Source organism: Lingula anatina, chromosome 6, assembly GCF_051362555.1.
Source record: "Lingula anatina isolate TDL-2025a chromosome 6, LinAna3.0, whole genome shotgun sequence".
NCBI lineage: Eukaryota > Metazoa > Brachiopoda > Lingulata > Lingulida > Lingulidae > Lingula > Lingula anatina.
The window spans coordinates 4,668,301-4,680,830 of record NC_141772.1 but is presented as its reverse complement, the minus strand read 5'-3'; the positions used below and the strand labels follow the sequence as shown (position 1 = coordinate 4,680,830).

Genomic DNA, 12,530 nt, shown 5'->3' with positions numbered 1-12,530 from the left:
CCAAAATGTTGGCCACTGTTCCTTTAACAATCAGTGTACCCAAGAGCTTTGACAAAAATGAAATATGTAAATAAATAAATAGTAGATTGGAAAACAGTATTATAAGATAAATAGATATAAATAAAAATATTGATAATAGCAGTATGTTGAAATATTGGTATCCCAGTTAACAGACATTAAGGAAGTAACAGTCTTGATTACAGCTATAGTTTTTGCCCCCAAACCAAACCCTTGGGCAGCAAAAGTAATCATAGTGGTTAGGCTTTTCCACTATTGTTGTCGGCTTTGACGTAAAGATATTTGGAGCCAAATGAACCTTTCTCTTTTGGATATATTTTAGAAAAAGGAAAAAGGAAAGGGAAAGTAATTCTTAGTAAAAGAAAATGATACATAGGATTGTGTATCTTTTAATTTTAAACTTTTACTTTTGTTTTGCTGGAGGTTATGCATTGTTTACAGTCTGGGTTTTCAACATATTTTTCAGTTTTGCATTGTTTGCTCGTTAATCTGATAAAAGTTTGCTGTCTGATTCTGTCAAATGTAAATTATATCTTATTTTGGCGCTCAAGGCACAGCGATGCTGGTGTCACAATCGTACAAGGGACAGAAAAAGAAAACATCCTCTTTGTCGCAGTCGTAGTGCGTTGTTGCACCAGTTTCCCCTGCTAAGTTAGCTTTGGCAGTTGATCAGAAAAAAATGGCAAAAGATCAGTAGGGAGAGAAAAAAAATTGTTTACAGATGATGTTAAAGCAGGTTTAGACTTGATGTAATTGTTTTGAAAAAACAAAAACAAAAATATGGCTTGCCAATTTAAAATTGAGAGTGATAATCTTTCATAATAATTGTGATAAAATATTTGGACAAAAAGAAAAGGAAATAGAGAAAATAGAAAAAAAAAACATTTATCATATTTCAAACCTTTGTTTAACTAGGGCTTTAGAGTATCTAAGTCAGAAGTGAGGCAGGCCGGGATTGATTAAATTAAGACATAAAGAAGATGCATGATAACTCTTGATAATGGCACGAAAGGTGTAAGCAGGCCTTTTAAAGATTATAATTTTGGTCTGGTTCTACAAATTTGAACAATTTAGATAAAAAAGATTATCAGTTTGATATTGCAAACTGTTTACAGATAAAATCTTTTTCTGTTGGACCAAAATCAGTGGATTGTGGGTTTACAGTATTAGAACTTGCATATTTTCAGAATTTTCTGATAGTTTGTTGCTCACTGATACTGGTACTTAAGTATTTTTACTAATATTGGGTGGGGAGAGATGGTGAGGGGAAGGGGGCTAGGAAAAAATACTTGGATCAGAAATAATAAAGAAGAATTTGGGGGATAAGAATTATGGGGTGCTTAATGACATATATTATATTTGAAATAAGTAATTTTACAATTAAAATTTAATTTGAAATTAAAAAAAAATAAATACATGAGTAAAAAAGACAGAAAGTTATGACACATGAAATTCCACAGTTCAAAACCATGTCATGTCCACTTCCCATTAGTAACCCCTGCAACTGGACTTATCAAACCTGAAACCAAATAAATCAACGCAAGCAAACCTTGAGAACTTGCATAACATTGCTTGCAGCAGTGAGCCTACCATACATCACAGGAAACCTTCAATAAGCCTGTCTTGTAAAATAACATGGTGGATATTAGTTATCTGGGTCCCCATCTTCTGGCTGACAGACTTTCCCACCCTCTGAGTCGAAGCCAGCTTGTTGCACCGTGTAACTGGAAATTGGCAGCAAAAGTGTTATTCAATGAAAAAGATTTATTTGTTGAAAGTGATGGGAAGAAATTTATTTCGCGATTGGGTCCTTTTTTTAGTACAAAATTGTTTAATTTGATGAATTATATTGTTACAGAGACAAAAAGATGGTTAGCAGATATTTGATAATGATCAGGCAAAAAATCTTTAAATCAGTAAATAAGATAAATGTATTTTACATGCTGGATAATAAATTGATTTTAGACTTTGTGGAATTTCATTAAGTCATTGTTAATACAAGAATGTCTCTAAAGTAAAATAAAAGGGGGGAAAACAAAATGACAAGGAAAGGACACACAGAGGAAGAAGGAGTAGGTGAGAAAAGGGACTAAATAACTTTAATGAACTCTGAACGGCAGTTCATCCCCAGAATTAAGTGACCAGGTATACAATAAACTCTTCCTGGCCTCAGGTCCTTAATGAATGGTTCCTGTTACACAACTTTGACATAATTATGGAAGTCTCTCCCTGACCACAACCATTTGCTGGACTGACTACTCCAACTAGCTCTATTCTTGAACCGTGAGCAACCATCCATGGCGCAGAAACATATTGTTAGCCTGCCTCAAAATTTGCATAAAATGGTTGAATGGGCATACTGAGATATAAGAAGTGAGGCTGGCCACACTTTTAGAAGTCAGGCAGTCAGGGCTTAGTGAGAGAGGGAAGTGGACACTATATCAGGTCTTGTTCAGAGAAAGCAGAGCAGCTGGCCTTGTGACATTGGTTACAGACTTCCCATGGTGTATTTATCATTCGGGCCCCTTTGAAGTGGTACAAGATTTTGTGATATTTGTTTGTAACTTTCTGTCAATAACATCCAACACAACAACAGCATGCCTGTGAGTGCAGAATACGGAGCTGAGTATTACAGTTGTAGGCAGACATATTGCACGCCGTATGCAGACCCCAGAGATTATTTGTACTATGGTTATAATTATGAGGTAAGAAAAAAGTTATGTTTGAACAGGTTTCATATGAACGGGTGTCCAGTTATGAAGGATGTTGTATTTGTTTCAATAAGTGTGGAATGAGGTTGTAGAATATTTCCTCAAGGTTAGAGAAGATGATTTTATTTTATTATTTTAAGTAAAAGTAAACCAATTAGGTGATGAAAAAAATGATTTCAGGAAAAAATGATTGGAAATGGATTTTCTGTTTAATATTGTTGAAGTAAAGATGTAATACTGAAATTAAACTCTCTGCGTCCTGAAAAAGAGGATAAAACTTTGTCTTTTGGCTTGGCTTCAAAAAGTGATTTACAAAGTAAATTTTGTAGAAAAAAAGGAAAAAAAGAGAGAGAAAAAAAGAGAAAAATGATCTTCAAAAATTCCCACTTACAAAGAATTAAAATCAAGATGGCAGTAGTGATATATATATTTTGAAGTGTCCTGGTATTTGTAACCAATATTAATGAAATCCCAGGGCCTCACAGGCGTTCATATTGTTTTCCCTTCTGTAGGAGCTTTCACCTTGAGAGAGAGTTCGACTTTGCACTCTCCCACTGTTCATGCAGAATCTAATGCTGACTGCTATATTTGTGGTATCAAGTCATATTTGCCCGGAAACACAATAGGAAGACAGAAAAAAGGCAACCCTTTGTCACAAAATGTTACAAAAATGAATTTTCTTTTTTGTATATCCCATATAGTTATTTCCAGCAGAAACCATAGCTTTTTATCGTGTAAAACTTTTCTAGAATTAAATTCTAGAGTTTCAAAAATATGTGTAGGTTTGTCTTTAAGTGTGTATTGTATTCATATTAAAGTATTTCAATGGTCCATTAATTTTAAATACTTTTAAGGTCATGCCATGTGATATTTTCCAAAATATTTTTAAAGTGGCCATTTACTGTAAAATTTGTTGATATTAATATCCTAGATACCAGTAGATATGATAGAACTCTAAACATTCACTGTTGTCCAATCAGATCAGTTTTCTCATCAGATTCATGATCCTGTGTAAAAGGTCTGATCTTCCAATCAGGAAAGTTTTATCATCAGTTTTTCAAATCCAACACGAAACATTAGGACCAGAAACAATAGTTATCAGATAAATTTTCCCATAATTAGATATATTCATTGATAAGTATATATTATCGGTGAATGTATGAACATAACAAAAACAATCTGTACGTATGAGTAGGTCGTGTTTGTGCAAAGCTAGGCTGTTCATTGTCATGCAAAGATGCCAATCATTTCTGGGTAAAAAACAAATGAAAACTTGTTGACAGCATAACATCGCAATCCATGCTGAACTTTCTTTATGAAGAAATCCACATCAGGTTTGATTAAAGTAAATTTGGGATTCGGCAAATGTTATTTTTGTTTACCCGTCATGACATGCTAGGTTGGGTGAAAGACCCTTATTAGGAGCAATTTGTCAGTTGGATTGAACCAGAGCAAGGACTTTAATATAGGGTAATAAGGTTGACTAGCCATTGTTAAAAGGTTAGTGTTTAAAATTAAGCGCTCTTTTTTTTTTCAAAAATTAATGAGAATGCCCTTCAAAAGTTTTTGTTGAAGTGAAATTGATTTTTTTTTGCAGAAATTTGAGTTCAGATTGTCACTGAAAATAATTGTAACTGATTGGATTTTTTTAAAATTTATAATTTAAGTGTCCTTGTTTGAGCTTGAAAGGCTGGCATGTGAGGACAGAGATGACCCCCACTTCCTTTCCCATAGCCCAAATATACTCTTCGGTCAATATCAACTCAACGGTCATTCAAAGCTGGACATAGATAACAGCAAGACCCACAATGATGGTTTCTTGTTGCTTTCCTTTTATCAAAGTACTTCACAAATAAGTTGAACTAGTTGTGGACTTTTTTCCCTTGAGAGCTTTTTGACAAAAAACTTCACAGTTATATTGTGATGTTTTCATTGCTGTTTCACCTTAATTGGTTTTTGGGAGAAAAATCATTCATGTGACTTACATGAAGTTTTTATCAGTATTATTTTCACTAGAGTCTTTCTATTTCAGCAGAATGGAGCAGCGTTTGGGATCATTGTCTCAGAGATACCAAGCTGATTCTTCACAAGAAATTTGAGGAAATGAAATGAACCATTTCTGTTTTAATTGCAGGTCAAAACCAGACTAGAGAACCCCACAAGATACTATGTGCAGCAGACGCAAAAGCGCCAAATTCAGAGCTACATCACACACTCCAAGGACGACCTGGGCACGCACTCCATGCCTGCGATGACCCACCATTACGACACGGGGCACCAACTCCACAGTAGCAGCATGCCAGTGGCTCCTGACAGCCCCTTGTCAGTAGGTGTCAGCAGCACTTGTACCAGTGTCTCAGAGGTGAGAAATTATTTCAGAAGAAACTCTTCTCTTTTTGCATCATTTGTTCTTAGTTGTACTCATTTAAAAGTTGAGACAGTTGTCATAATATTATTGAGTTATTTGTCAATCTTTGAAAGCTGTGCAAGTACTCAAAAGAAAATGAAAGTCTGTAAAATGGTCAGTTCAGTATGAAAAAGAAAAAGCATTCATCAAATAAATAGATATTGTATTATATTTGAGGTAGAGTAGTTGCCATATATAACTGGTGTTAATCCAAGAGATTTGAACGCTGATTATCATAAGATATCTGATTTGATGTCACTTTGCTCACAAGGAGAGTGATGAGAAACATAAAGATGAGATTGAGATATTTATCTTTATTGTCAATTAAGGCATTTAAGAGCTTGCAGCACTCAAAAGTTGCTATTGTAAATAAATAACAGCACAAACTATCTTTAATTGGCAGTTCTAGCCAGTAAGTTGAATTAATTATTCTTTCGAAATTCCCTTCAACTTCTTTGATCTTGGCATTGAAGACACATATAGGATGAAAACAATACCTGTAATTGTCAAGGTAGCACAAAAGTGATAAGTCTGTGAGAAAAAATCAAAGACTTCTGAAAAGTGAACTTGATTGGTCCCCCCTCGGGGCTAGTCTGTTGTCTTCCATTGTTAACTGCCCAGTGAAATATGGGGCACAGTTAACCTTATCAATGTCCAGATGAACCACTCAGATACCGTCTGGACAATAGTGGGTTCATTAAGCAGATCTTATCTAGGGAGTAGCCAGGCAGGAGGGCCTTTAGGAAGAGGGGGAGGGAGGGGCGCCTGTGCACCCAGACGTTAAGCATTTAAACCTCTACTTAAAGGATTCCTGTACACAATACATGCTTCCTGAAATGGTCAGGTATACTGTAATTAATGACAAGAGATGCAAGTCAATTTGCTTTGATAGTCTGTAATGAAGGGTCCATTAGCAGTGGAGCTTCCTTAGCTAGGAGGGGGGTGGAGCGTTGGGGTGGACCTCTCTACTAATGGAGTAGCCATATAGTACACAAATAACACGGTGGACTTACCTGGGTTAACAGGGTGCTTACTGTGTCCTGTATAATAACAGGTGAGATATGAACACTGATTAGGCACTGATCAAAGGGCAAATAACAACAGAGCACTGCAAAACAGGATTAGAATAGAACAAATGATGCGTAGAAGGACCAGATCTCTCTCAGGCAAAAGATATTTTTGTTTTAACCAAATTTGCTAGATTTTTTTAATTGAGTTTCACACTTAATGGTAAAACAAATGACAGATAGTAAAAAATATATTTTTGTTTAAATGACGTTTTCAGCCTTTGGTTATATTTTTACAAGAGAGCAGAAATAGGAGTCCATACTAAATATTGAGACATTTTTATATTTTTCGTGTTTCAGGCAGATGATATTTTGGGTGACTTTCTCAACCTTGAGGCAGTGGACCCCTCCATGGACAGTGACCTGAACTTCATAGAGCCAACACTGACTCAGATGTCCTCAACAGTAAGTTGTCCTTTATGAGTAAACAGTTATAATGCTTGGCCTCTTGCCAGTAATTTCAAGGAGGAGGTGGGTCTTTTTCTGAAACAGTGGACCTTTTTCTTCCCAAAGACCGAACATGAGAAATGTCATAGAAATCTAACCCCTAGGTAAAATTTTGAGAGAGAGAGAGAGAGCAAGCAAGCAGACCTTTCTAACCAAAATAGAAATGATCTTTCCAGTTACACAGAAGAAATAAATAAAATGAATAAATTAAAAATTAAATATATACAAAAAAATTTTTTTGATCACAAATGCAACTCTCTTCAGGTACCTCACTTTAACTATACACATGAATATTATGGAGCCACGGGCACAACAGCTCGTGGAAAATCGTCCAGCTCTTGTCCGGCAGACATCTTGGTGAAGAAGGAGACGCCAGGCTATCTGAATGAGGATGAGGCCAGAATGTGGGCCAAAGAAAGACAGAAGAAAGACAATCATAATCTCAGTAAGTAAACTGACCTACGTTGTACTCTGTGTTTTTAGTTGGGTCAGATTTGACAATTATTAATCTGATAAGATTAGAAAAGAAGATACAGGACTTATGGATACTTTTTAAATTCTCATTGATGTCATGAATATTTTATAAAGAGGAAGGTGGGTCAACATAACTTTAGAAAAAGAAATAAAGAAAATTCTACTTAAAAATATTGTTTCTTAGAGGTTATTAATTATCATATTGTCTTGTTGCAGTTGAAAGAAGGAGGCGCTTCAACATTAATGATAGAATCAAGGAGCTAGGAACTCTGCTACCCAAGGGATGTGACCCGTAAGTATCAAGCACTTGGGCAGTGACTTTTTAAATGTTTCCTAGTTTTCTAGAAAGTCCAGAGTTTTTCTAACTTCAAAATTTGTTCAGGAAGCATTTTACGAAATATAACTCAGTGTTTTAATTGTTTCTGCCTATCCTAGCCTACTTTTTGTCCCAGCAGTTCCTTTGCATCAAGAAGTTTCTGAATAAATTTAAACATTTAAAGGGCTTTCTTCCCACCCAAAACTTTTACCTTATCTTTCATAGTGATTTTCATTACAGGGAAAAGGACATGAGACAGAACAAAGGAACCATCCTCAAGGCCTCGGTGGACTACATTCGCAAGTTGCGGAAAGATCATGAGAAGTTGAAAATGATGGAGGAGCGACATCGGAGTTTAGAATCCACAAACAGAAAAATGATGCTCAGAATACAGGTGAGTAGTTTTCTTGTTTTGCTTGGAAATTTATAGGACAGTGTTTTGGGTTGAGATTTTCTATTCATTTTCATTGAGAATAGGTTTCCAAAAGTCAATTTCTCTTTTGAGCTTGGCTGACTTTGTCAGTTCTTGTTTTTCTTTTCCCTTTTTTGTTTTTTCTCCAACGTGATAAATTTGTACATACAAAAGAAAAAAATCTGTATATGAGAGGTAGTGTAAAGATACGAGTAAAGATATAGCAACAAGAAACCATATATAACAGAAGATATGTAGGCTGTCTGATACATTTTTAAATTTGCTAGATAAGAACCAGATGTTTTTTTCACTTTTGTGCTACATTGCCAACAGCTGTTTTAAATTATATGTTGAACAACTGAATGGCCTTCAACATTGGATAATATTTGGCATGTACTTGTACACATATAGCAAGTTACCCTCTCTCAATGGTCCGTGTGTATCTGGGCTTCAAATGTTGAAGATGTTGTGATAAAATAATATGGTTAAATAGAAATATTGGTGATATACTTATGCCACAAGATACAGGGATGGGGACATATCTATTGTTATCATGTTAATATTCTTTTTCGCAGAGCAGGGTATAAAACTTCATAAATATGATATAATATACAGAGTTAAAGAATTTTTTTAGACAGTTAAAAGGTGTTAGGAAGAGGAACCTTGTCATGTTTCTGTGTGTGGAGCCAATAAATCTAAGTTCCATATTGTCCATTTTGGAGTCAATAAATCTAAGTTCATGGTTGTCCATTACTTGACCCCCAAGTAGACATTGGCAAGAAAGATTATTATCAAGTACATCTTAATGATTGATAAGTTAGTTACAAATGAGATATGGGAGCTAGACATGGCCATTCTTTACTCAGTTATCACCAGTGGCAGGGGCATTTCTCTCTGTCTTGTTGACACTTCGAAACAAATTACTAGATTTCTCTGTAAGATAAAGCATTTTCATCGTAATCATCAAACCCTGGTCTTGTTTTTGAGGGATTGTGGGAATTTGCTTACATCTTTTCTCACTAGAGTTTTTTGTAGGGGGATGTCTGATATTCAAAAGTATTATTTGCATGAATAACTTAAACATGCATTCATTGCTTCTCTGGGACTTTGAAGTAATTTGAATAGGTGTTTTTGTCTGTTTTGAAAAATAACTAAAACAAAAATGTATGAAGTTAACTATTTGTGACAAGTGCTTACTTAGACTTAATAGTTATCACTTAAATGAGCAAGGGATACAAGTAAGCAAGTAATACAAGGACATAAGTATAAATCCTGGAATGTGATACTATGCTAGGGGGTGTATAAATAGGATGTTTGTAATTGGCATTAAAGTACAAATACGATTTGGAAAAAAAAAAGACAGTAACTCTGAAGTGAAACAGGACTCCACTTTCTTGGCAAATAATTCTTGTTTCAGTTTGATGCAATTTCACTCATGGCCAGTCATCCATTGTTTGCACTTGATCCTTGAACTTGTAGTTGTTTAGATAGAAAGTCATGGTGAATTAATCTTGCATTAATAACTAATTTGATTAGCTTAAACATGCCCCCCCCCCCCCAAAAAAAAAAAAAAAAAAAAAAAAATCAATTAATTCCAAAAGTGTGTTGACCTTGATAAATTTGGCAGGGGAAAGTTTTGTTGACTTTTTTCTACTTATCAGAAAAACAAGCTTTTTCTTTTTTTGTGCCAGTGATGGTGACTTGCAAATTTTGAACAATGCGACATTTTCTCTTATCATCTTTGTGGTTGAATAGACTAATAGAGACCACAGACCAGACCTTATTAATACTTATTCTAGGATGCAAAGTATCTTGGATTCTAGACTTATTATAGTAACCTTATTTCTCCTTTTCTGTTAAAAAAGGTGATAATTTATGTTTATTAACATATTTGTGTAATTATAATCTAAACACGGACAGATTTACTTTGAAATAATACCAACAGTTTGGCTGACTTATAACTTCTGGGTAAATTTGGTTATCTCCCGAGGCTGTTATCTTAATGTCCAACCTTGGAGAAAGGGAGGGGGGAGGTTCTGGGTATTAAGTATACCAGGGCAGTGAAGTGTCAGCAAAATATATATTTGTTCTTGAGGGGCAATGACATTCGAGTTTCCAATGCACTGCCATATTTTCTTTACCTCTTGGGCAAATTGCCCTTGGGAGTTTGTACATATAGGGCTTGACAAGGATGATGTCAGCTGACAGGTCTGACATCCCTTGCCACTTTGTTAGAGACTTAAAGAGAGATTTTTGCGAGATACTCTGCACCTATTATGAAAGGAACCCATGCCCTTTGTTTGTTTGTCATAGTATGATGATAGATTTTGTAAAATATACTTGGTTATGAGGATGTTTATGTTGCTAATCATGAAGAACATGTCATTTAAATCATTATTTATTGTTTTTCTTTATAGACATTTTAAAGACCCAACCTTGTTGTTTTTTCTTAAATTAAATGCCTCCATGGCATTAAACATTACTCTTAAACTTAAGTTTCTGTTTCTTTTCTAGCAACTGGAACTGATGATGAAGTCACATGGTATTTCAAACCCAGCTCTCAGCCAATCAAATGCACAGTTACTTGGTGATGTCATCAAGCAGTCACAGCTCCCCCTACAGATCAAACAGGAACCTGTGGAACAAGGCGGCTGTATGTCCATGAATGGTGCTGCACCCATGATGGGAATTGAAGACATGGACGATGTTTCGCCTGTCAGTGGAGACCCAATGCTCTCGTCCTCTCCAACAGGAAGCAGACGAAGCAGTTTCAGTCTCGATGAACAGGACAGTCATGACTATATGGGTTAATTATGAAAGATTTATTTTTTGGGTGGTTTCACATGGTTGTTAGATGGTTTTGGTATACAATCAGTCACACACTGCTCTAAAACTGGAGAAACAGTTCCAAACGGTTTGTTTCAAACATGTTGTTTCTGTTGTAGTCAACTTCTCAAGGTTAATGATGGTCCATATCGGTTTGCTAAAATTTTAAAAGTAACTGATTATTTAGGTGGTTAGCTGAGCCTCTGCAATAGTATCTGTCTACATAATGGACTTTTAACCTATGAAGTACCAAAATAGTGAAGTCATAGTCAAAAGCAAAGATAGAACTCCACACGAAGGAGGTTTCCACTCATGCTTTTGCCAATATCCATCATCAAGTAGCTGTATGTTACTGAAAATGTGAGCATGACAAAATTCCTTACATGAGTACAAAAATTTCCAATTACTCAAATTCTGTATGTAAAAATGTACAAGGTTCACACGCAATTCTATAATATAAATGTGATAACCTTTGAGGATGGGCGTCTTTCTTCTTATCTCATTCAGTGCCATCTAAGATAGAGGAAAATGCCAAAGGTGGGGTAAAACAGGTATATATAAGGTTGAGAAGTCATTCCTCTTTGACTATGATTTCCATTTCAATCTGAGATTGAAATTGGAAGCAAGTTTGGAAACAGTATGTTCTCTAAGTCAAGGCTGGTAAAAAAAAGTTACTTATTTTTAAAAAATCACAACCATGAGGTTTATGTTTTACAAGGTGTTACTTTCCTAGCCAAAAAATATAAAAAAAAGATTCCAGGAGTTCATACTGGAAATTTAAAATGACAAACGTACAATTATCAGATCATTACTTTGGCAATTTGGTGAAAATGAAGTACAAACCAGGTAAACGAGGAGCCAAGAATATGTCGAACAAAGATGTACTGTCCATGTCATTATTATAATCATGAACTGTTTACATGTTATCTGTTACTTGACAAGAAGGCTTGCAGGGCAAGACCTTAAATATGATTATTTTGTGTGAGATCTGTAACATATATTAGATAGTTTCATATGTTATGCAAGCAATCAAAAAGGGTATACATATGCAAGAATATGCTTTGTAAATTGCATGTGTACAGCAAAGTTAGATATGATAATGGCAGTGGTGATTAATTAAAGTGAAAAATTGCTGAGATCAGTAGTTTGTTCAACCAAAATTATAAGCAATTAAGGATAGCAATTTTGTTATAGTTAATTTCTTTTGTTTTTAACTAGAAAAAGAACTGATTGTTAAATTGGAGTACTCCAACTTTGTTGTAGTCTGTTACAGTTTATTTTTCTTTATTAATGTAAATAGTCCAAGCAACACTAAGTTGTCTTTCTTTCATTTTGCATCTTGTTTGCAGTAGCCTGGCCATTGTGCAATCTTATGCTGTAGATAGATCTGTTGTATATACTAAGTCCTATCTTGAATAGGACTGACACCTATAGTTTAGTTATAGTCTGAACAGCCTGGCCAATCAAAGACCAGAGAGGGGTTGTTCTTGCATTGAACTCCCTCTATTGTTAGTTATTATAATTAAGGTTGGTTTAGTTTCAGAAGCACTGATGTTTGATGCTATTACTTGTACATAAAGCTGATGGGAAAAAAAAACCAAGCACGCTGCACAGCACTGGGCAAAAAATGTTATGTATTCTTAAGCTTGGCTAAGTTAATGAGTAATTATTATTATATTAATTTTTGGTGGTACCTAGTATCCCATTTCTCGACTGGTGCACATGGTACAGTTGATTTGTACAGAGATATCTCCCAATATTATTATTATGATTTTTTTCAAAAAGGAGTTTGTAAATTATACAAAGATATACATTTATGCTTAAGGATATCAAATAAAAAAATTGAAGATAT

General features: G+C 34.9%; 1 protein-coding gene across 5 annotated transcripts in view; it reads left to right on the top strand.

The window, feature by feature from the left end:
- Positions 1–12,529, top strand: part of LOC106177684 (microphthalmia-associated transcription factor) — a 28,166-nt gene extending 15,637 nt beyond the window's left edge. For 3 of the 5 annotated variants that reach the window (XM_024077305.2, XM_024077307.2, XM_024077304.2), the window contains exons 3-8: positions 4,864–5,091; positions 6,504–6,608; positions 6,915–7,095; positions 7,341–7,416; positions 7,666–7,834; positions 10,367–12,529. In XM_024077305.2, the coding sequence (XP_023933073.1) occupies positions 4,864–5,091; positions 6,504–6,608; positions 6,915–7,095; positions 7,341–7,416; positions 7,666–7,834; positions 10,367–10,663 (1,056 nt within the window). In that variant the 3' untranslated portion in view covers positions 10,664–12,529. Of the gene's footprint in view, positions 1–2,269; positions 2,724–4,863; positions 5,092–6,503; positions 6,609–6,914; positions 7,096–7,340; positions 7,417–7,665; positions 7,835–10,366 lie in introns of those variants that run through there. The other 2 variants (XM_024077308.2, XM_087015627.1) reach the window with 2 other exon arrangements.
- The last annotated feature ends 1 nt before the right edge of the window (position 12,530 follows it).